Raw genomic sequence first — 26039 nt, forward strand, 5'->3', positions numbered from 1 at the left:
GATTCAGCAGCAAAAAAATTCATGAATCCTGAACCAAATCCAGAATTCAGTGCATCCCTAATTGTAATGTAACCTCATACTACCAAAGAATAAAGAATGTTTGTTTAATAATGTTTAAGCAGAACCTGTTATTTGCTGACAGTAGCTACATAGCCTTAAGAAAATAAGTAATAAAATCTGAGGCTTTTTTACTCAGTCTCTACTACAGACTGTGGGAGGTCCAGAAAAAAAAACACACAACAATCATTCATCATACCGGTGGTTATTTCAGAGATATCTTCACTGGGTGTATCTGTTCCTTCTGTTTTTGAGTTGGAATCGGTCAGCCAGCCTTCCTCGAATGGGTTAAGCTCTACAATTAAACAGAGAAGTAAAAAAAGACAATGATAGGGTTACAATGTATTCAGGAAACACATTACGGCACAGGTCATTAGCAGCAACTCTCCATCTGAAAATGTCATTTGTGTTTCACAACTGAAAGCTGAACATTGGTCTCACTAAAGATTTAATGCCAACATGAAATCTGAGAATCCTATCTCCTTGGTTAATAAAATCTACCCTAGAGTTGGGGCAGCCTACATGTTTGGGCAACTCTCCTACTGGAAGATGCAGGGCAGGTTATACCACATAGCAGAAAGCTGTTGGAGAGATTGGTTGCACTGATTGCACTCAAGGAAGCTACACTGTGTGCCAATGTTACTGATTCATAAGAGATCCCAGAGGTAGCAGGCAGTTGCAGGATTTTTTAAAGCTCATTTTAAACTAACCTTGCAGGGGTTAAAGCAGGGAACCCCAACCTTTTGAACCCGGGAGCAACATACAGAAGTAAAAGGAGTTGGGGAGCAACACTAGCATGAAAAATCTTTTTGGGGTGTCGAATAAGTGCTGTGATTGGCCATTTGGTAGCCCCTATGTGGATTGTCATCCTACATTGACATACCTCCCAACTGTCCCTTTTTCGGAGGGACAGTCCCTCTTTTGACTGCTCAACCCGCAGTCCCTCATTTGTACTGGAAAGTCCCTCTTTTCTCTGCGCTGAACAGCCAGAAAAAGAAACAAAGTTTCTCACTTAATTGGCTTTTAGCAGAGAGCCCAGAACAGCTAACAGGTGCAAATAAGATGCTTTGTAACAATTTTGAGACACAAAAACACAGTTTAGATAAGGAGAAATATTTTCAAACTTTCATAACCTGCCAAATTTTGTAAAAAAAAAAAAAAGGTAATTAGGGGGTGTGGCCACAGAAAGGGGTGTGGTCAAAAAATTGCTACACTACATGCGAAAAAAAAATTTTTGTCCCTCTTTTTACTTCCAAAATGTTGGGAGGTATGCATTGAGACTCTTGTTTGGCAGTACACCTGGTTTTTATACAACCAAAACTTGCCTCCAAGCCTGGAATTCAAAATTAAGCTCCTGCTTTGAGGTCACTGGGAGCAACATCCAAGGGGTTGGAGTTGCTCACAAGCTACTGGTTGGGGATCACTGGTTTAAAGTATAAGTAAACCTTAAAATAAGTGAATGTAAAATTGATGAGATTGCTATTCTCAGAACTTTTGTAGTTTACATGCATTATTCCCCCCCAAGATATTAAGGGATACATGTACTGTTAATATGAATGAATTGTGTTACACCAGCGCCACCTGCTGGTCAGTTTCCCACCAGTCTGACCAGCAAGTAGTCAAGGAAGTTGTCAGGAGAAAGAAAGAGGCTGATGTTCTTCTGCTTAGGAATAAAATTAGAAACCTTTCTCACATCTTTCTTAAGCAGAAGAACATCAGCCTCTTTCTTTCTCCTGACAACTTCCTTGACTACTTGCTGGTCAGACTGGTGGGAAACTGACCAGCAGGTGGCGCTGTTGTAACAAAATTCATTCATTTTAACAGTACATGTATCTTGGGGAAAAAAAGAAAGTAAATAATAAATGTTAACTGCAAAAGGTCTTCGATTGCACTTTCATCAATTTTACATTCACTTATTTTAAAGGTTTACTTATCCGTTTAAGACAAAATTGAAGGAGGCACACAGTAACACAAATATAAAATATTTTCTAATTCATTGCTAGTTCTCTCCCTCTCTGTCACTACTTGTTTTGCCGATATAACTCCAGCTTTATGAAGTGCACCCATACTTAGGGCTATATACATAAATATGTGAGGAACTGCATTTTCAGGTCTGTCCTTGGCTAGGTTATTTGGACACATAGGGATGACAAATAATTTTACCATAAAAGTTACCCCACATGAGCAGAAATGAGAACGACATAGCAATCATAGCTACTGCATTGCAAACGTGCCACAAAGGTTGCCTGGTACTGTTTTGGGGTATGTTTAAACTCTATATTCTGTCATGGCCTAAGAAAATATAATTGGTGAAATGTTGCCTTTGCTTGTCTAGACCTTCTGTATATTGAAAGCCTCTGCCCCACTGCTGCAGGGCCAAGATCCTCTTGTAAGATTTAAATTGCTCACAATGAACATTTGTTTGTTTGTGGCATCCACATTTACATTTTAAGCTGGACTGTGGAGAATCCGGAACATACAAAGCACACCCCTGCTGCTCTGATTTACGGTCTGTGTCCTGCAGGTACCACACACACACTGCATGCAGAAGAGCTCCATGATAAATGAGTTGTCAGGACGAGTATCTGCAGGGAGATTCAGGAGGAATATGTACGTACCAGAAACCGTTCCTTCAGCTTCAAAGTGCTCCAATAATGCAGGTCGGTTTGTCGTATCAAAGGGAGGTAGATCTAACAAGACATTTTCATTGTGGTTTGACCTAAATGGATCTGTAATTAAAGAAATAAAGATAAAACACTATGAAGGCAATGTGACTATAGTAGTGCATCTACCTGCAAGAAAAGGAGTTCATGTTCCTAATACCGGCCAAATCCCAGAATCCTTGGTGAAAGATTTGGCCGAATACCGCACAGAATCCTAATTTGCATATGCAAATTAGGGGCAGGCAGTGGCGTAACTAGTTGTTACTGGGCCCCATAGCAAATTCAATTTAGGGCCCCAAAATATTTATAAGTTGGCCTATTTTACCAAGATATATTAAAATTGCTAATTAATTAGGGTCTCACTGGGCCCCCTACACTCCTGGGCCCCCCTGCAACCACAGGGTCTGCTTCCTCTATAGTTACGCCCCTGGGGGCAGGAAAGGAAAAAGTGGGAAAAATCCTTTTGTGAACAAAGGTCACATGATTTCCCTACCCGCTCCTAATTTACATATGCAAATTAGGATTCGGATTGGCCAGGCACAAGGATTCCGAATCCTGCTGAAAAAGGCTGAATCCTAGCTGAATCCCAATTCAAAGCATATCCTTTCCAGCCTTGACTACTGCAACCTCCCAGATCATCATCTAGCCCCATTATAATATTCCCTTTATCAGCGCTTTCCCGGTCTACTCTTCTCAGCCTTATTACTTAACTTGTAACCTCCCAGCATTTTGGAAACAGAAAGAGAGCCAAAAAGAAAAAATGTTGACCACACCGCTTAATTAGCACAGTCGTTTTACAAAATTTGGTAGGTTATGAAAGTCTGAACACATTTCTGTGGATTTTGTGTGATTACAGTTTTGCTAATGAAAGTGAATTGCCCTTTAAACTGCAAGTCAGTTTCCCTAAGAGACCTGCTTATCTTAAAATTGTCATAATTGTTTCTTTGCTAATCTTAAATTGTTACAAAAGTATCTAAGTGCACCTGCCACAAGCCAATTAAAGGGGACCCGTCACCCAAAAAAATTATTCAAAATCCTACTTTATCAGATTAGTCAAGGAAAATGAACTTTAACTACAGTATATAAATTATTTGAATCTTGTTTCCATCAGTCTGGGATTTCAAAATTATAGCAAGCAGGCAGGAGCCATTTTGTGGGCACTGTTATTAAGGCAAGTCTTGTTTCATCTCAGAATCTTGTTTGTGCACCAGAATGGGGGACCCGATGTCCATCCCCATGCCCTGGCTACACAGTTATATGGTGAAGAGAACTGGGGGAATGTCTGGGGAGCAGTGACATCTAGGAAGTGCTGAATTGAAAGTGAAAGTAATTGTCTGCCCCGCCTCTATGCCCAGGGCATAGAGGAGGGGCAGACAATATTTGATTGACAGCTGAGATTTTTAAATGAGCTTACAACAGCTATGAATGCTTAAATAAAAAATAGAAATTGGATTTCATTTTTAATTTGAAAAGGACTTTTATTATACAGATTTTTGTGTCTGGGTGACAGGTCCACTTTAAGTTAGAAACTTTTTATCTATTTCTGGCTGTTCAGTGCAGGAGATCAAAGAGAAAATCGGGACATTTCAGTAACAAACCCGGGACTGCAGTTGAGCTGTCAAAACTGGACTGTCCAAAGAAAAACGCTCTCTCTGAATGGGCCGTAAGCCTTTTTCCTTTGGTGCCAGAACATTTCTGCATATACTTAACAAGCAGATGAGTGTAACTGGAAATACTGGGTTGTCCTAATAGGACTAAAGCTACATATCCATGTCAGTATGATCCTGCTCCTATTAGTTGTGCTTAATAGGATTGAGATTTCAGCTACCGCCTTGTAACACCTCCATCAGATACACTTTCACTGATCTGTCAGAGCCTGGATTTCCTATATCAGTCCTTCAGCCAATCAGGGACAGACCTACATATTCTGCACTATTCAAGCAATTTTCTGTGCTAAGAGGAAGCTTTAATGCCACATATTGGGGCAGCTGGAACTCATTTTTCTTTAGAAAAGCACATCAGCTCACCTGATTAGCAAAGATTACAAAGAGAGATGCCATACTGTCACAGCTAATAAACTGGAGAATTTATTGACCACCCCTTGTACTATTTTCATGAACAGAGTTATAAGGGTTTTGCATAAAGATGGCATGTTTCAATGAGAAAATAACTAAAACCATACATATTTAGAATCATAGGGCTGTTTTAGCACAATGATGTAACTCTGGCCTAGTTGGCATCAGCACTGCAACCCGAAAGTAATTGTTCAGTATTAAAATAAAAACTGGGTAAATAGACAGGCTGTGCAAAATAAAAAATGTTTCTAATATAGTTAATTAGCCAAAAATGTAATGTATAAAGGCTGGAGTAATTGGATATCTAACAGAACACTACTTCCTGCTTTGCAGCTCTCTTCCTTTCCACTGATTGGCTACCAGGCAGCAACCAATCAGTGACTTAAGGGGAGGCCACATAGGCCATAACTTTTGCTTACAGTTATGTCCGATGTGGCCCCCCCTTATAGTCAGTGACTAACTCAGAGTTAGAGAGCTGAAAAGCAGGAAGTAGTGTTCTGACTATTATGTTACACATCCAGTCACTCCAGCCTTTATACATTACATTTTACACAACTACTGAATATTAGTAACATGTTTATTTTGCAGAGCCTTACTATTTAGCCAGTTTTTATTTTTACACTCAACTGTTCCTTGAAGTTCCAGCCCAAATTTACAAACATGAACAGGCTGCATAATAATCTGCTATTCCTGCTAATACAGACTGGCACTGCAGTTCATAACACTGCTGTCATTCGCACCTGAAACCAAGTGTTGTCCCTTATAAATTCTTTGTTCCCGCTTCATAAACATTACACAAGATACTTCCCATCCGGTGAGACAGACATAAGACAAGCAAAGGTAGTACAACACCTTACCATCCTCAATGAATTGTGCTTAGTACAGGGAATACCTATACTGCCATCGTTTTATGAGATCTCTCTGTACAGACTATGAGCAAACTTAGGGACTGTTCCTGCTGAATTGTGCTTAGTACAGGGGAATACCTATGCTGCCATAGTTTTATGGGATCTCTCTGTACAGACTATGAGCAAACTTAGGGGCTGTTCCTGCTGAATTGTGCTTAGTACAGAGGAATACCTATGCTGCCATAGTTTTATGGGATCTCTCTGTACAGAGTATGAGCAAACTTAGGGGACTGTTCCTGCTGAATTGTGCTTAGTACAGAGGAATACCTATGCTGCCATAGTTTTATGGGATCTCTCTGTACAGACTATGAGCAAACTTAGGAGCTGTTCCTGCTGAATTGTGCTTAGTACAGGGAATACCTATGCTGTCATAGCTTTATGGGATCTCTCTGTACAGACTATGAGTAAACTTAAGGTGGCCATACACGGTCCTTTAGATCGTTTCGGCAGCTTATCTGCCCATGTGTGGGGGCTCCAGACAGGTCCAACCGATCAATATCAGGCCAAAAATCGGCCAGATATCGATCGACCTTGGCAACCTTGCCAAATGAGCGGATCTTCGTGTATGGCCACCTTAAGGGGGCTGTTTCTGCTGAAGTTACATAGCAAATACCAAAGAAGCTGCAGGCTTCCTTAGGAATAGAATCAGAGAATGTAAGATATTGATCAGCCAGTGATCAGGAAAACCGACAAACCAATATGGAGCAGGCACTCAAATAAGGCAAAATTCCACCAGGCAACAAGTCATAGTGAACAAAGTTTATTGTGTCCTCAGCCTGACGCGTTTCGTGTCATCAACACTTAATGATGGTTGAGGGTGGTGCACCTGGGCCACTTTCAGTTTGTGGTGAGTAATCATTACACTGTTTGGAGACCCTAATACTATAGATGTTTTTCCAGTGATCAGGAAAAACCAGGACTGTGGGCAGCTTATGATTAACATGTTGCGGCCTCTAGCTGATCCTCAAATGGTTGCTATACAAGCCCCATGGTAAGCAAGCTTATGCTAAGCTCCATCCAGCATTCAGACAAAGCTGCTTACTATGTTTAACCCATCCAGCATGACAAATATATTCAGTAGTGTGTGCAAACTAACATTCCCACATTCCCAATGAAATGTAAGTAATTGCTGAAGGTCAGTAGTGTAATGGGAAAAGCTCCTTTCTTGGTACTTCAAAGCCAATCAGAATGACACCAAACCTGGAACTGAAAGAATTCGGCTTTCAAATGTAAATCTATATGATAATCATAACTTCCCTGCCTTTCTGCTACTGCTTGTGTTAAAACTGCCATCCATCAATATTAATGTTATTCACTGCACCCTTATGGGTGTTGTCTCCAGCTGGCAGCTACAATGAAAGCAGAGTCAGTTCAGGTTTGTGATGGAGAATATGGGAATCGGACAGATCAGCCATGTATTTGTATTTATCCACCAGGCCTGGGTGTCTGTCTAATCCCTAAAATAGCTGCAGTCCTACCATGTTCTGGATAAGGCTTGCAGCCAGCCATGTCACATTTAATTAGTGAACAGGAAAATAGCCGGGGGCTACTGGTGTACAAGCCTGTGCTGTGTCGCACCCTCACGACCCATTAAAAGGGGACTGCAGATACAGCAATACAGTCAGGATCAGGGGTTTAACTGCAGAGGAAGCAGACCCTGCGGCTGCAGGGGGAACCAGGTGGTATAGGGGCCCCAATCCTTTATATAATAAAGTTGGAATGTCTCTGCGTCCAGTCCCTGTGTCCGTGGGATTGCGCTACTGTGCATGTGCCCCACGGACCGTCTGACTACATATGTTCTAGCGCCCGTTAATTTAACAGGCTTAATGTCTAGTTCGTATATAATTTCATAAATATTGGCAAAACAGGACAACCTCTAGAAATTTTGGAGGCCTAAAAAATAATTTGCAGTGGGGCCCAGTAATATCTAGTTACACCACTGGTCAGGATTCAGTGTCAGCCAGGTATAATGTCCTGCTGCTTTTCTGTGCATTTAGCATATGTGTAATATACACACAATTCATGCCCAGGTTTACTCTGGATAGTTGCATTTATACATGGTGTATGCTGATGGCATGTTCCAGGTCACCATTACTAGAATCACTAAAACGTTACCATCAAGATGTTAAAAATAGCAGTGCAATGAAATAAGACTGATCTACATACACCCACAATTCCCCCTGCACGGCCCCCAATTCCCCCTGCACGGCCCCCCAATTCCCCCGCACCGACCCCCCAATTCCCCCTGCACCGACCCACCATCGCCCCCTGCACCGACCCACCATCGCCCCCTGCACCGACCCACCATCGCCCCCTGCACCGACCCACCATCGCCCCCTGCACCGACCCACCATCGCCCCCTGCACCGACCCACCATCGCCCCCTGCACCGACCCACCATCGCCCCCTGCACCGACCCACCATCGCCCCCTGCACCGACCCACCATCGCCCCTGCACCGACCCACCATCTCCCCCTGCTCCGACCCACCATCGCCCCCTGCACCGACCCACCATTCCCCCTGCACCGACCCACCATTCCCCCTGCACCGACCCACCATTCCCCCTGCACAGACTCACCATTCCAAAACCAGTGCATTCTGTGTCAGAATTGATTACAAACCTGCTCTGCAGCATCAGTTCCTTTGAAGATGTAACCTCAATTAATATGTGCTAATGGCTTAGTGATTTCCCACAACGCCTAAGTTCAGCTTCCCAACAGCAGCCTAGAATACACTGAGCATGTGCAGTGCCACGGACACAAAAGATGGCTGAACAAGTTGGAGGGCTATTGAAATGCTTGGCTGGCATTACAGCCCATACAGTGGTTTAATATTTAGATTTCCTTCAAATATACACATTCACTGTTTATCTTCCATTTGACACTCCAATAACACTATGGCAACACTTGTACATCATAGAAAAACTAAGGGGAGCATTCCCTTGAGGATGAAGGAAGACTCGATCTTTGATTATGTTAACTGAAAAAGAATATAGGGGGTACAGTTTATATTAGAGAGCAAGGTAAACATGGCTACAAATGGGTTTGAAGCAATTCTCTTCCACAGCCATTCAGACTTGGCCCTTGGAATAGAATTCAAGTGAGAGATGTAAATTAGGTTTTCTTACACCTCTCCATGTGAACAGGCTGTGTAGTAACCTATCATTCTACAAAGAGTCACACAGACAAGTACTGACCTAGATTCTGTTCTAAATAAATTCCGCTGCCTGCATAACCTTTCCATTCAGCCAAAAGCTCAATCGTTTGCTGCTAGAGTCCTGCAGCAGGTCAGTTATCTGCGGGTAGCCACGGGCTACCTGCAAAAACCTGCGGGTAGAAGTTTCGGGTGCAGGTAGGCGGTTCTTCTCAATAATGATTTTTACTCCTTTTTTCTGATCACTTCTACTTCCGATGATGTCACTTCTAGTTTACAATGACAGAACTTCCTGATTCTTGATGGTCAGCGGGTCTGGATTGCGGATAAGGTACTTGTGGGTCGGGTAGCGGGTCCAATCGGGTAAGTTTGCGAGTTGCGGGTACGGGTCGCAAAAAATGGACCTGCGCAGGACTCGATTTGCTGCCCTTACAGCAGTCTGTGACTCTCAGGGAGAGTGTAATATAAAGCATCAGATGCAGGCAACAGCTCTTATGTACAGGACAGGTATATTTAAAGGGACCAGAAGCACAAAAAATAAATAAAACAGTGTTTCGTCTTTAGCTCTGCAGAGACCATCCATTTTCTTCTGCTTTACATGGAGCTTTAGAAAACATATATTCATGAAAGACCCCCTAAAAGAATTCCGAGTAGAACAGCGATGTACCCCAACAGGACCACCAGATCCATTTTGAACTGTTTGCAGTTTACAAGCTCCATATGGGATAATCTGGCTACAATATGAAACTGGACAAAATCCTGTTCCCAAAATGTAGGGTTCTCTGAGCCCAGACAGACACAAAAAGGTGAAGGACTTGAGGTGAAGGCCAACTTGCTGTTCTAAAAGTGAAACCCCCAGGATAGAGTTCTAGGAGTAGAATCATGTATCATGTGCAGAGCCTGATCTCGGGGATAGGGTGTGCATGAGTTACTACACTCAGAATTCAGACAGGTGGAAGTGTAATGTTCCAGTATTAGCAGCTATAGGCTTGCAGCTGTTATAAAATATATTTTGGAAATGGCATGTAGTTTAACTGTACCTAGTGGACAGGGAAAAAACAGCATTATAGCGTGTAAATAACCTTCTCTATAGCTATAGATTCTTTCACTTGTATAAACCTGGGATTACTCTGGCTTTTTAAAGGGAAGTGCCTAACAATAAATCTATCAAGCTATATATTCTGAACTTTTGCTGTTAATGGGAAAAGAACACTACTCTTGGAGTGCCTATCAGCACCAGGACATTATTACCATTCACCCCCATAGAAGCATATCTGTTGCTATAGAGACATTTATACTGCTGCAAGTAAAGTGCAGCAGAAGGAAGCACATGTATACCATCCAGTGTTTATACACAGAGGCTCACACATTCCAGTTACATTGAAGGCATATCATATATAAAAAAAATAAATCATAGTCATATCATATAAACCATTACCCATTCGTTTAGCAAAATCCCGTAACCCCCGACTTGATTTTGCCGCATGGTGAAGTGATTAGATCTGGGACTTCAATTCCCTCTGCATTTTATATAAAATGTTAATTAAAGGAGCTCTTCACTTTTCAAAACTTTTTTTCAGTTCAGATTGTTCACCAGAAATAAAGTCTTTTATTAATTACTTTCCATTTTGAATTTTTTACCGGTTTTCCAAAATTTTAAGTTGAATGTTCCTTTCTTTGGTGTTTCAGCTCAGAAATTCAAGCGCAGACTCTTAAGGTGGCCATAGACGCAAAGATCCGCTCGTTTGGCAACATCGTCAAACGAGCGGAAATTTCCCCGATATGCCATTAACGAGCACGGCTATATCGGGGGTAATCTGATTGTTCGGCCGTATGGCCGAATGATCTGATTACGATGCGCAATGGGCTCCGGCGGGATCGGTCGAGTCAAAATCAACCCTGACCGATCGACCGATCTCCGCCGGACGAAAGATGTCGGCACACGCCACACACGATCCGAAAATCGGACGAATCCTCAAATCGTACGATAGATCTGTGTGTCCATGGCCACCTTAAACTGTTACAAGTTTGCAACGTTGAGTTGATACATTTTTCAGCAGCATCTCTGGAGTATTGAAGGTTAAAAATGAAACTTTACACTTCAATATTAGAAAAACAAGTCACACATAGAAAATATAAAATATATATGGGAAAAGTCTCGTACTTCTGGTGAACTGTCTGAAACAAACTGAACTGAAAAAAAGTGTTGGAATGTGAACAACCCTTTAAGAAAAGCAAGAGTGAATTTTAGAAAATATATTTATATTTTTGGAAGGTCACTGTTTTTTGCTCTTTTTATACAAGAGCCCTAAGGAATGAGCTCATGTCAAAAAAAAAAAAATCCCTTTTAAAATAAAAGGAGGCAGAGCCTGCAACTGTTGACGAGCCCAGTGAAAAGAATTGTGCCACGGGTTTAAATTATGAAAAGGACCGTTATGAACTGTATCTAAATGCCACATTGAGTTGTGCTTGTATCTGAAATGGTACAAGGACATGTCAAATCATCACTGGCCAAGATTTTTCAGATACCAGGCCAGTTACCCAATAGGTCTCATGTCAAAGGCTGGGATGAGATTAATATTTTTATAACGAGGAACATTGTAGAAATGTTGTATTAGAAGGAGGGTGAAAAACTGAAAGTCTCAATGTGACACAACCCGTTTAAATACTGCAGATCTGATCTTGTTTCCTGCCCGGTGTTGTAATAGAAGAAACCATTGTGCCAAAAATAGAAAAAGTACCTTTGTGCAGCAGAATTTGAGACAAATGCCATCTTTCTGAAACAGCTGATAGGCCAGTTTGATAAACTGGTGACCTTGGGGAATAGCAAGGTTGGTGGAGAAAGCACAGATTCCAAGGAGAGAGGTTAGTTACAGGGATCCATATAGCACACACTGAATGCACATCTGGGTAACAGAACTTGTGCACCAACATTTACTGCAGGGAGCCTGGTACAGACACCAGCCTAGTCCAGGCCATAGCATTCTTAGCTTTCTGTAAAACATGCACCTGGCCAGTAACTCACAGCATCAATCAATGCTTGATTGACAAGGAGAAAATGTGCCCATTACTCATAAAACACCCCCAGTGTATTTTAAAAATAAAATGTACCCCCTACTGTAAATTATAAGCAACTGAAGGGTTCTGTGACCATATAAAGGCACAAGGCTGCAGGCTGAGTTATACAGGGAACTCTGAGTATCACTCATGTATTATAAGGGATAATGTACCCCCTACTGTAAATGATAAGGATATTAGAAGTCACTGAGGGGTTGTTCTGTGACCATATAAAGGCACAAGGCTGCAGGCTGAGTTATACAGGCAACTCTGAGTATCACTCATGTATTATAAGGGATAATGTACCCCCTACTGTAAATGATAAGGATATTAGAAGTCACTGAGGGGTTGTTCTGTGACCATATAAAGGCACAAGGCTGCAGGCTGAGTTATATAGGGAACTCTGAGTATCACTCATGTATTATAAAGGGATAATGTACCCCCTACTGTAAATGATAAGGATATTAGAAGTCACTGGGGGGTTGTTCTGTGACCATATAAAGACACAAGGCTGCAGGCTGAGTTATACAGGGAACTCTGAGTATCACTCATGTATTATAAGAGATAATGTACCCCCTACTGTAAATGATAAGGATATTAGAAGTCACTGAGGGGTTGTTCTGTGACCATATAAAGGCACAAGGCTGCAGGCTGAGTTATACAGGGAACTCTGAGTATCACTCATGTATTATAAGGGATAATGTACCCCCTACTGTAAATGATAAGGATATTAGAAGTCACTGAGGGGTTGTTCTGTGACAATATAAAGGCACAAGGCTGCAGGCTGAGTTATACAGGGAACTCTGAGTATCACTCATGTATTATAAGGGATAATGTACCCCCTACTGTAAATGATAAGGATATTAGAAGTCACTGAGGGGTTGTTCTGTGACCATATAAAGACACAAGGCTGCAGGCTGAGTTATACAGGGAACTCTAAGTATCACTTATGTATTATAAGGGATAATATACCCCCCCCCCACGTAAATGATAAGGATATTAGAAGTCACAGAAAGCCAAGTAATGCTATTTCAGAGGGTGGATTGGCACACAAAGTGATTTGCTAAACTATTACAGGAATATCCCTTCTGGCAAGGAAATGGCACTGAAGACTAGCAAACAATCAGGTTATGTAGAACTATCTGTCATGAAACCAGACAAAAAAAAAAAGGATTCTGTATGCTGCAGGTTTATTCAGGCTCTGTCTTAGCAGGTGCCAGTGCAAATAAGCACATTGAGGGGAAAGTGAGAGCTCAAAGGAATGTGAATGAAGATGAGTTCATCCTCTGGGCTTTGCTTGTTTCATGACTCCAGAGCCACAATGTGCACATGAGAGTGTAAGCTGTGTGACTATGGAATCAGGAGGAATGATTTTGCACATTCCCTAAGCCAGACATGATCTCTCCATCAGGGCCAGGATAGAGACACTTCCAAAGAAACCGGACATATTTAGATCTTGTCCACGTCGGTATAAATGATGAAATGTGGAAAATGCAGAAGAATGTGCTTTTCTCCAGCAGCTCGCCGATGCCTTTTCTCTCTGCTCTATATTTAGCAGCCGCTCAAGCTGTGCAAGGAATCGGAGAAGTAGGTCACAAAGCCAATGTGCAGACACAGAGCTCCCAGAATTAAATCTGCTCCGCAGAAAGCTTCTCTCTCTTCACACCGGGCCCAGCCAAGGCCAGGAGGAAAGTCAGTGAATAACAATGCTGTTACCTTGCCAGATGCTCCATGGGAACAGATGTGAAATGAAGCTTCCAAATTAGATATGACTAACGAACGTGTGACAGTCTATTACTGCATAAATACAGCAGGATAACAGAACATAAACTGGAGACTTCTGAGGGCTGCTATTGCCCCTCTTCATCCTCATTTTAACCCTTTCTAACCTGCAGCCCTCCAGTTGCTCTTTAAAGGGGACATATAGCCACCCAAACAACTTAAAGGGGTTGTTCACCTTCCAAACACTTTTTTTCAGTTCAATTGTTTTCAGATTTTCCCCAGAAATACAGAATTTTTTCAATGACTCAATTTTTTACATTTTTTCAGAATTTCGAATAAATAAGTTTAAAGGGGTTGTTCTTCTTCCAACAACTAGTTGTTTTCCGATAGATCAACAGAAATAACGACTTTTTCCAATTACTTTCTATTTTATATGTGTCACCGTTTTTCTAATATTGAAGTATAAAGTGTCTTTTTTTACCTTCTAAAGCAGCTCTGGGAATGGGGGTCCCCTACCCTTGTTGAAGGGATACTGTAATGGGAAAAACATTTTTTTTTTCCAAAATGAATCAGTTAATAGTGCTGCTCCAGCAGAATTCTGCACTGAAATCCATTTCTTAAAAGAGCAAACAGGTTTTTTTATATTCAATTTTGAAATCTGACATGGGGCTAGACATATTGTCAATTTCCCAGCTGCCTCCAGTCATTTGACTTGTGCTCTGATAAAAACTTCAGTCTCTCTTTACTGCTGTACTGCATGTTCGACTGATACCACCCCCCTCCCTTTCCCCCCCAGCAGCCAAACAACAGAACAATGGGAAGGTAACCAGATAGCAGCTCCCTAACACAAGATAACAGCTGCCTGGAAGATCTAAGAACAACACTCAATAGTAAAATCCAAGTCCCACTGAGACACATTCAGTTACATTGAGAAGGAAAAACAGCAGCCTGCCAGAAAGCATTTCTCTCCTAAAGTGCAGGCACAAGTCACATGACATGGGGCAGCTGGGAAATTGACAAAATGTCTAGCCCCATGTCAGATTTCAAAATTGAATATAAAAAAATCTGTTTGCTCTTTTGAGAAATGGATTTCAGTTCAGAATTCTGCTGGAGCAACACTATTAACTGATGTGTTTTGGAAAAAACATGTTTTCCGATGACAGGATCCCTTTAACTTCTAAATTGATCCATTTCTTATCTGTGTCCCTGCTGAACAGAATCCCTGGGTTTCATTACAGGCAGCTGTTAGAATTGATACAATAGTTACTAATAATCCAGAGATACTGCTGAGAAATGGATCAACTAAATGTTGCAAAATTTTAAACAGTTTAGAGTCTGCACCTGAATTACTGAGCTTGTCAGACTCAAACAGCGGAGACACGAACATTCAACTTTAAACTTGGATTTTGGAAAAACAGCAAAACATAAATAATGGAAAGTAATTGAAAAAAAGTCTGAAAATAACTGAACTAAATAAAGTGTTTATAAGGTAACTAAAGTTGAACATTTCTGTGGGTAGTGTTTGAGTTTGGCAGCTCAGTAATTCAGGTGCAGACTGTAAACTGCTAATTTTGCAACATTTGATCCATTTCTCAGCAGCATCTCTGGAGTATCAGTAACTATTGTATCAATTCGAAAAGCTGCCTTTAATGAAACCCAGGGATTCTGCTCAGCAGGGACAAAGATAAATGTACCAACTAAATGTATCAATTCAGAATAGGGTCAGCGACCCCATCTCCCAGAGCTGCTTCAGAAGGTGAAAAATGAAACTTTACACTTCAATATTAGAAAAACCGTCACACATAGAAAATATAAATTAATTGGAAAAAGTCTTTATCTCTGGAGAACTGTCTGAAAACAACTAGGTAGAGTCCTGCACGCAACCAATTTCTAAGACTCAGACCTGACGCAAACCCACATGCCAAACCACAACCCGCATGTTTACCCACTTTGATCCGCTACCCAACCCGGACCCACATTTGCCTTATCTGCAACCTGACGACCACCATCAAACAGGAAGTGATGATTCTGCAAACCGGAAGCGACGTCATCAAAAGTGGGCGGGACAGAAACAAGTTTTGTAAAATTTTAAAATATAAACGCAAGATAAGAAATTTAGATGAAACACACCTTGAAGATCCGCGACCCATATCTATACCCACACCTGAAATCCTACCCTCATCCCACAGGGTACCCGCTTTTTTTTTTTTTGGGTAACCCGCGGGTACCCGTCCCGCTGCAGAACTCTACAACTAGGTGCTTGAAACGTAAAAAAACCCTTTAAAGGACAAAGAAATGTGAATTCCCTGGGGGAGTCAATTATTCACACATTGCTAAAAAAAATTTCACCTGGCTGGTGCTTCTTTTTAAAAAAACAACAGAGAACCATGTGGCCATTTTACTTACCTCTTGTGTGCATACAAAGGTATCCATCAGCACTAGGGATGTCAGGGAAAGTTATGTAAAATAGCAACAGTTTAATAGTGCAATTAAGTAAAACCACATTTTAGTAGACAGGTCAATAGGGTGACTAAAGCCTAAAGCCCCCTAGATGCCCTCAACTGCCAGTTCTTTATATATAACCTACTACAAACCTTCATAGTTTTATAATGCTCTTAGTTAGACCTTGTAGCCGGTAGGGCCAACAAGCAGTGCATGTTTACCAGCCCTTAAGCCTGATTATAGTTAGTATAGGAATGCTTGGTACCTGGGCTTTTACCAGGATAAGCAATCTTTCTATAATCAGGATTACTGTATATTGTCTGCTAAAAAAAAAAAAAACACTTAAACATCAAATAAATCCAATAGGATTGTTTTGCCTTCAATAAGAATTTATTATATTATCAAGTAAGAGGTACTGTTCTATTATTACAGAGAAAGAGGAAATCAATTTTTACAAATTTGAATTATTTGATTGAAATTGACTCTCTGGGAGATGGTCTTCCCGCAATTCTGAGCTTTCTGGATAACAGGTTTCTGGATAACTTTAGGGTACTGTACCTCTTTAAAACTAAATTTCATACCAGGCAACATCCCAGTATGGAGTGAAGGCTGCAACAATGTGGAAAAGGCGCGTTTCATAATTTCAAGTGAAGTTTCCTTGATCCAAATTCTATCCTGTGGGATCACTAGCAACCGAATCTCACTATGTGGTTAGTTCTTCTCTGATCAACTAAACGTGTTGAGTTAGGATAAGTGATGGAGTAGTCTCCCACTGAGTGAATGTATTCAAAGAACCACCCCCCCATTCCCCACGGGGGTTGAACTTTTATTCTAAAAAGCACATTGTACTGAACCTTCCATGTCTGTATCCAGACAAGTTCTGCTTAGTAGCAAAAAGTTGCAGTTGCAGTATGGCACACACTGCAACCTCCATGGCAATCTCCAATGGGGCTGCAGAAGGTGCCTGGAGTTAAAGGAAAACTATATCCCCAAAATGAACACTTATGCAACATATAGTTCATATCATATTAAGTGACATATTAAAGAATCTTACCAAACTGGAATATATATTTATGTAAATCTTGCCCTTTTACATCTCTTGCCTTGAGCCACCATTTCGTGATGGTCTGTGTGTTGCCTCATAGATCACCTGACCAGAAATACTGCAGCTCTAACTGTAACAGGAAGAAGTGAGGAAGCAAAAGACACAACTCTGTCTGTTAATTGGCTCATGTGACCTAACATGTATGGTTTGTTGGTCTGTTTGTGAGTACAGTGAATCCTACGATCCCAGGGGGCGGCCCTTGTTTTTTAAAATGGCAATTTTCTATTTATGATTACCCAATGGCACATACTACTAGAAAAGTATTTTATTATGAAAATGGTTTATTTACATGAAGCAGGGTTTTACATATGAGCTGTTTTATGCAATATCTTTTTATAGAGACCTACATTGTTTGGGGGGTATAGTTTTCCTTTAAATCAGTTAAGCCCCATTTTACCGATTGCCAAATAGGGCTCATCAACTCATTTCGTATGACTGCCATACAGAGAAAAGAGGGCTAACAACCAAGGATTTACCCCAAGAATTGGTCCACTGTCCCTAAACTCTTGTTACAGACGAGAATGTAACTACATAAGGTTCCTCCTTTTCAAATGCATTTGCACCATTAGACTTTACTGGTCAAGTTATTCCACAACTGCATGGGCTAGGAGTTGCACAAACAGATAAAACATCATTGGTTTGGGTTAGTTGTTAAAATGTTTATTTAGTGGTTGTTACAAGAAAAGCTCTAAAAAGAAAGGTGAAACACCAAACTACACCATTGGCCAATATATTAATGTTGTAATAGCAGTAGAGTGTTAGTACGTTAGAGGGCACCAATAAACCTGGCACCTCCTTCAGTCAGCTGGTAAAGATGGGAGTTTCTAATGAAAATTCCCAAATATCTGTCTGTAGACACTGGATCTAAGTGTAGGAAAGGCGGCAGCAGGTCAGGAATGTTCTTCATCGAGGAACATAGGAGGGAGCATAATGCAGCCCATGGTAGAGCCATCTCTCACAAATGCACAATGAATTTACTATTACATCTCCAATCTTTCATTGAGTGGGTATTTTATAATCAAATAAATGAACCAATGCAATATATGAAGCCGAGCATTTAATGGCAGAAGATGATAGAGGACGGGAAACTGGCACATTTTAGGATTTGTGCTTACACAGAGGGTTTCAGCAAACACTGCAGAGCACGGACAGTGAGGAAGAGGAAGGCGGTGGAGAAGCCATCAGCAGAGCTAGCCGTTACTTCTTCTATCCACTAATGTCCAAGTGCTGGACGTGTTGGAAGATAAAGCAAAGTTTGAGTGTTCCAGTGTGAGGAGAAAGATTCTAGGTTTCTAGAGGGAGTGGAAAAAAGAAAGGGAAGGGAGGGAAGGCAGATGAGGGAAAGTCAGAAAGGGAAGGAAGAGAAGCAGAAGCACAAGTGGTTAGTAAAACAGTCACTATATCAGTTTCACACAAAGCAGTTGAAGGACAGTTGTCTAAGTTTGTTGAAAGAGAAAGTTAGATAATAAGGTGCTTCAGAAGAAAGGGCTTCCTGTGATCTTACCTATACATGCCCAAAAACCCAGATTACTTTTCAGAGACACCTATGACTAAGTACCGGAGGGTACAAAACGCGTAAGGTGGGCCATGTGGGGTCAGTATGTATCTAATTTTTAAATATGAACTTTAATAAATAAATAATTTTTACTAAATACAAGCCTTGGGATATATATCTTGATATAAAAACGTATTTCCTTATTGGCTGCCTTTGGAACCGGGGCATATCCCTCTGTCTGTGGTGAAAGATATATGGAAATCAGATGTATGGACTCCCAATTATGCAATGATTTATGCAGGAGAGTGCAGGCCGATATTAGCTGCCGACAGACCCAGACTGAAATTTACTAAATATTCGCCTCCGAAGGCTCCGCCACACTTTGCAGAACTTGGTGAGCCGCTAAAATCGCAGCCATACGCTTATTCGTCAAAATGCAAAGTTATGTCTTGGCAGACAAAAGCATTTCATAGCGAACTTTCGCTAGCGTTACTTTCTGCGTAGCAAAACTTTTAAAAAAAAATATATTTAATAGTTGCAGCTTTTAAACATAAAGATGTCACGGACATAAGATTGAGGAGGATGTAGCTTCAGATCCCCAGGTCTAAGCTGGCAAAGGAAACTCTGGCTAAAAGGGTAACTCAGTGGAAAATTTGCACTTTTGATGAAGCTGCAGAGTACCCTTTAGTAAATTTGTAATGTCAGTGTGAAGCGTCGTTTTGGCAAATTTTCCCTAGCGACTGCCATTTTGTATGGGGCCCTCCTACCTGGCTTCCCTGATGAATATTTGGCCAAAAATCAGAAAGATTTAAAAATTCCGTTGGATCGAGACCGCATCAGTTTGTTGATTAGTCCTCGATCCCACCGCCTGTATTTCCTGCTTTGAGATATGATCGTTCAGCCCTAGAGCTCACAATAGGATCATCCGATATCTCCAACCTCAAAATTGGCATATGGGAGAGATCCGCTGGCTTGGCGACCTTACCCAAACAAGAGGATCTCTGCGTGTATGGCTAGCTTATGCAAGACAAAATTGTACTTGGTATATTGCAACAACAGCCCTACCATTTGACTTCCCCAGGGGCATATTACTAATGGGAAGTGTGACGCCAAGAAACGCATGGGAGAGAGAGCAGGTGGCAACTGGATAACTACACGGCCAAACAGAAGGAGAGCGAGGGGCTCCTGGGAACCATGGCTTATATAATTCCAAACACACATTTCTGCTGCATTTACATCCTTGTAGTATGCACACATTCATGTCATGCCCAGTAATGTTACTAAGGAACTAAAGGCTCAAACAGAGGAATCTCAATGTTACATTACAAATGGCTCCCGATAGGTTTGAATTTTACACTCACTTATGGTATATTTGCAATCAGCATTTGCCCAGTTTATTATAAATAGTGGGTGAACATTTCCTTGGAGCCCAGGATAAACCAAGTATAAACTCACAAGATTAAGGGCAGAGACACACACTCGGGTTCGGGGAGAATAGTCGCCAGGCGACAAATCTCTTCGGGGCAACTAATCTCACTGAACTGCCTCCCCACCGGCTAGAATGAAAATCTCCAGTCGGACGTCAATCGGATCGCTTCATTTTCCGAAGACACTCAGTTTTCTCATGAGGCAACTTCGGGCGACTTCAGAAAACGAATCGCTGCGAGTGCCGTCCCATCTGCGATTTTCATTCTAGCCGCCGGGAAGGCAGTTCGGGAGATTAGTCGCCCCGAGGAAGAGGAGATTTGTCGCCGGGCGACTAATCTCCCAGAATTGCCGCGTGTGTCTCTGCCCTAAAGAAAATAGAAACCAGTTACATGGATCACATACTCCTTCCAAACACTGGATTCCCCCAAACACACTCCTATGTATATATAACAGAAAGAGAGATAAATAAAATGCACCAATGAAAATTTTAAATAAAACTTTATATAAAACTTTATGGGAGGCGTAGGAGCCTTATCTTTCCAGATTTAGTTCTGACCAGCTAAAGGGTCAATTTAATTTGTCGGCTTTTATTTCAGTGGAGGGACACGGGGGTAAAATAGCAATAACAGGCAACATGGGGACAAGCAAACATTTGTTATAGAGACAATAGTGTTTGTAAAACCATGTGTGCCAACCTAATTTACTATGATAGAGCTATGGAAACCAAACTAACAATCAGCAGATAGAAGGAATGAGTATAGGGAGAATTAATTCAGTACACAGTATATCTGTGCAGGCTTGGTGGAGAGGGCATCACCCATCATATGAAGTTTACCTGTAGTTATATTGACCGCTTAAACAAGAATATTGAAATATGAATAAAACATTTGTTAACTGTACTAACATTTCTCACTCCCCCTCCAATGCATATTAATGCCCTGATCACAGTTGGACACATGGGAACTATACAAATTCTCAAATGAAATGTTTGGGTGCCCCCAGCAGGAAAGAATAATATTCCTGTTAAAGAAAAATGAATGTAAGATATTTGTTAACACAGTGATTTGACACAATAAAACCTGTCTGTCACCTTATCCTGGGGTCCATGATGGATGAACCAGAAGCCAGGTAGGAAATACCTGTGTAAATGCCGAGTGACACTCACTGCAATTGCCAATAATTAAACATTCTCAATATTTACATTGGTGCAGACATATTTTTCCCTAGAAGAAACATACATTTCTGCTGCTCCTGTTTTGCTCTTCATGGTCACACATAAGATTTTTGTAGTTAAAAGGGTCAGCAAATTCCTAAGAAGCCAAAGCCAGCACAAAATCTCACCACCTTTCAGTTTTCTGTTGAATGTCATGCAATATTAAAGCACAAATACAAGCTGCATCTAACGTAAAGTACTTGGAAAACACCATATAAGATTGACACATCTTAGCAATGCCCTTGGCAAAGTCATTTCCCTCTTTGTTTCCCAGGGGTCCCAGGCCTACATAAGTCTTGCCAGCAGACAGGAATTAAAGAAGAGGTGCAAAACTGATTTGTGAAATATGCTATGAATCATTAATGATATCATTCAACTTTGCAGTGTGCTAAACTAATAACAGCTGGCATCTAAAATTGAAGAAGACCTTGCTTTTTCATTTTAATCCAGGTATCCATACTAAATCTCCAGACTTGAATAACCGTTCCTGGCACATAAAAAGAGGCTTTGTTTAATTTGCCACTATATTCTCCTAAACCATCATTAGTACAGGGAATACCTATGCTGCCATAGTTTTATGGGATCTCTCTGTACAGACTATGAGCAAACTTAGGGACTGTTCCTGCTGAATTGTGCTTAGTACAGGGAATACCTATGCTGCCATAGTTTTATGGGATCTCTCTGTACAGACTATGAGCAAACTTAGGGGACTGTTCCTGCTGAATTGTGCTTAGTACAGGGAATACCTATGCTGCCATAGTTTTATGGGATCTCTCTGTACAGACTATGAGCAAACTTAGGGACTGTTCCTGCTGAATTGTGCTTAGTACAGGGAATACCTATGCTGTCATAGTTTTATGGGATCTCTCTGTACAGACTATGAGCAAACTTAGGGACTGTTCCTGCTGAATTGTGCTTAGTACAGGGAATTCCTATGCTGCCATAGTTTTATGGGATCTCTCTGTACAGACTATGAGCAAACTTAGGGACTGTTCCTGCTGAATTGTGCTTAGTACAGGGGAATACCTATGCTGCCATAGTTTTATGGGATCTCTCAGTACAGACTATGAGCAGACTTAGAGGGGGTGTTCCTGCTAAACTGTGCTTAGAAAGTGGGAATACCTATACTTTTTATGGTATCTTGCTGTATAACATAACTGTAGGAGGTCTTTCCAATACAACACTATGCTTAGTGCAGGGAAATAAATTATGCTGGTAGAGTATAATTTTATCTCTATACAGGCTGTAGAAAAAAAAACACTGTGCCTGGATACTTTTACAGTTCCACTTTGTACAGGCAGTTAATAGACTTGAAATATTTGTCTTTCCAAGCCCTGTGCTGGGTCCTTCTGAGAGGATAAGACTTCATGAGAACTATGAAGAGCGATAATGAAATGGCCAGAAAACAACATAGTAAATAAAGACTCAAAACTGGCTGCACCTTCACATGAGTTACAGGAAAGACTGGAAAAATAACCGTACCATATAAAAATAAGGAAAATTGGAATAGTCAATAGTTGGGTAAACCAGTGCATCCACACCTTGCCTTATCAGCTCAGGAAACAACCAGAGATAGCAGTTTGTATAACAACATATTTTTCAATATTTTCAAAGCACTCAGAGAAACAAAAAATAAATATAACTTTTTTCGAAAATGTACGAAGAGGGAAAAAACTCATCTCACCTGTGACTTCATTTTCTCCAAGGTTGTGCTCCCCATTCTCCATAATGGACTCATGAGGTGCGGCAGAATCTGCAACAACAGGTTTTTGTTACGGGTACGTATGTGATAACATGGAGTTCAAGAAAACAACAATCTGCTCCAGTATACAGAGAGATCAAATTCCAACCCAGTTCTCATTATGTGTACTAAAATATTTATTATTATTATTATTATTATTATTACTAGAGATAGTGTACCAGCAAAAATAATAATGAGAAAGTGATCATTGCATGTACTACAAAGGATCACCAGTGATTGCTTACACTATGAGCGGTTCCTGCTGAATTGGACTTAGTTAAGAATACATGCACTGGCAGAGTTATATGGTAGCTCTTTGCAAATGCTTTGAGCAAGCCAAGTGAGATGCTTGTGTTGCTTGTTCTTAGCCTTGACCTAGCTATGATTGGATATCAGGCACAGTGACAAAGCCTTTAAAAGGAAATAAGGGACATAATTGATGGGGAACATACAATAATCCTCCATCACACAAACAAGCCCTTAGAAAAGACCTACAACTGAATGAATGAACATGTATTATGGACAACAGCAGTTCCAGCTAACAGCCACTAGGGGCTCTGCTGTCAATGGTTGCAAACAAGTTTGGTTGCTACTGCAGAGAAAAGCAGCTTCAGGTTGAAAACGAGTAATTAATATGAAAAGTAACAACATTTGATTGCAGTCATCCAATGCATTTTGCCTTTGCTGGGGGGGGGAACAGCTTTCCCTATGCTGGTTTATACTTGAGCATATCAGACACACCTTAAAATTAGGGATGCACCGAATCCATTCACAAAACCCCGAATCCTTCGTGAAAGATTCGGCCGAATACCGAACTGAATCTGTATCATAATTTGCATATGCAAATTAGGGGTGGGAAGGGGAAACCGTTTTTTACTTTGTTTTGTGACAAAAAGTCACGTGATTTCCCTCCCTGTCCCTAATTTGCATATGCAGATTATTCGGATTCAGTTCGGCTAGAAGGATTCGGCCGATTCCAAATCCTACCAAAAAAGGCCAAATCCCGAACCGAATCCTGGGTTCAGTGCATCGCTACTTGAAATGAACTATGAAAACGCCATTTTACTTTTTTCCTATGCTAATATTTAAAGGAGAAATCAACCTGTTCTAAAAAAAAAAAACCCGTACCCCCCAAACCCAGGTAGACCCCCCTCCCTCCTGGCCAACTACCCCCCCCCCCCCGGAGATGCCCCATACTCCATACTTACCCCTCGCCGCAGATTCTTGAAGCGAAGTTCTACACTTCCATCTTCTGCTCCAACTGCGAATGTTCAGAAATACTGATCTCCCAGTCAGCTTACAGAGGACGAAGATGATGGAAGCGTGGACCTTCGCTGGAAGAATCTGCGGCGAGGGGTAAGTATGGAGTATGGGGCATCTCCCCGGGGGGGGGGGGGAGTAGTTAGCCTGGGGGGGTGGAGGGTGTACAGGTTTTTTTCAGAACAGGTTGATTTCTCCTTTAAAAGATGGCAGAGGAATATTTGCACAACATTCACTGCACTACATCAGCAATGCTTCCCAGCTGTTAATCATCAATGTATGCAAAATAGCAAGTAGCAGACAAAGCAACACAATAGTTCTCTATGCTTATTCAGGTTTATTGGAAGCTTTGATAACAATGGTATTATTGTATTAGTCCATCCAATAAGAAACTCACAGACTATAAAAAAAATTTAAAAAAGACGTATTATCCGTGGCATCTGTAGCTTTTAAAGGATAAGTAAACCTTTAAATAAGTGAATGAAAAACTGATGAGAGTGCTATTCTAAGCACTTTTGCAATGTCTCCTTTAAAAGGTTGAACTCGATGGACATGTGTCTTTTTTCAACCTTACTTACTATGTTACTATGTTACTATGTTACATTCATTTTATTTATTTTTTTAATTCCGAGCTATTAAGGGATACATGTACTATTTAGGAAATGGAATATGATTGACTGGCAAGGAACGGGTTGTCCCTAGGGATTACAACAAGCATCTGACTTTGTCAGTATAACCAAATTGATTTAAACCAAAGAAATAAAGAAGTGTTATCCCAATTACCCAGGCTTGTGTAATGTTATAATATATATGTGTGTGTGTGTGTGTATATATAAATCAAACTGGTACATGTACTGTTAATATGAATGACTTTTGTAGCAACAGCGCCACCTGCTGGTCAGTTTCCCACCAGTCTGACCAGCAAGTAGTCAAGGAAGTTGTCAGGAGAAAGAAAGAGGCTGATGTTCTTCTGCTTAGGAAAGATGTGAGAAAGGTTGCTATTTCTTTTTCATAAGCAAAAGAAAATCAGAGCAGCGTCTTTCTTTCTCCTGACAACCTCCTTGACTACTTGCTGGTCAGGTGGCGCTGTTGTAACAAAATACATTTATATTAACAGTACATGTATCTTTTAATATCTTGGAATTAAAAAAAAATGAATGTACATTGCTAAAGTGCTTAGAATAGCAACTTCATCAATTGTATATTCTTTTTAAGGTTTACTTATCCTTTAACTCACCAGCAGCTTAGATGTACCACAGAGCTGCACAATGAAGCTCCATGCAAACAGCTTGGACTGCTTCAATCTGTACAGCAACACTGGAGTATGACTAAGTGAATGTTTACATCTTATACAGTGCAAATGTATTTTCTGTTACACAATTGCACATAATTCATTTCACCCCATTAGAAACTCACGTTCCAATTTGTTCTTTGGTTCCTTTATGTCATCATCGTCCAACAGGGGAACATAGTTGGACTTGTCGCATGTTTCGCCGACTTCATCTTCAAATTTCTCATTCTCCAACGAGGTTATAAAATCCTGCTTGACTTCTGGTTCCGTCTCAGCTGGCCCATCTGTCAGGGCATCCTGAAGGCTGAAGTTATGTCCAAGGTCCGCCATTCTTTAGGCCTGCAACCTGGAGAGAGAGAGAGGTACAAAGAAAACTAAGTGCAACTGGACAGAAGACAACAAATAACGAGACACACATTTGTGCATGCTA

General features: G+C 41.0%; 1 protein-coding gene across 12 annotated transcripts in view; it reads right to left on the bottom strand.

Annotated features, from left to right (window-relative positions):
* The window catches only part of map4.S (microtubule associated protein 4 S homeolog), a 114783-nt gene that overhangs the window by 48846 nt on the left and 39898 nt on the right, over positions 1–26039 (bottom strand). For all 12 annotated transcript variants that reach the window (XM_041567306.1, XM_041567305.1, XM_041567312.1 and 9 more), the window contains exons 3-6: positions 25735–25955; positions 23002–23070; positions 2676–2786; positions 257–352 (exon numbers count right to left, since the gene is read on the bottom strand). In XM_041567306.1, coding sequence (XP_041423240.1) covers positions 257–352; positions 2676–2786; positions 23002–23070; positions 25735–25939 — 481 coding nt within the window. In that variant the 5' untranslated portion in view covers positions 25940–25955. The remainder of the gene's footprint in view (positions 1–256; positions 353–2675; positions 2787–23001; positions 23071–25734; positions 25956–26039) is intronic.

Source organism: Xenopus laevis, chromosome 6S (genome assembly GCF_017654675.1).
Source record: "Xenopus laevis strain J_2021 chromosome 6S, Xenopus_laevis_v10.1, whole genome shotgun sequence".
NCBI classification, from domain to species: domain Eukaryota; kingdom Metazoa; phylum Chordata; class Amphibia; order Anura; family Pipidae; genus Xenopus; species Xenopus laevis.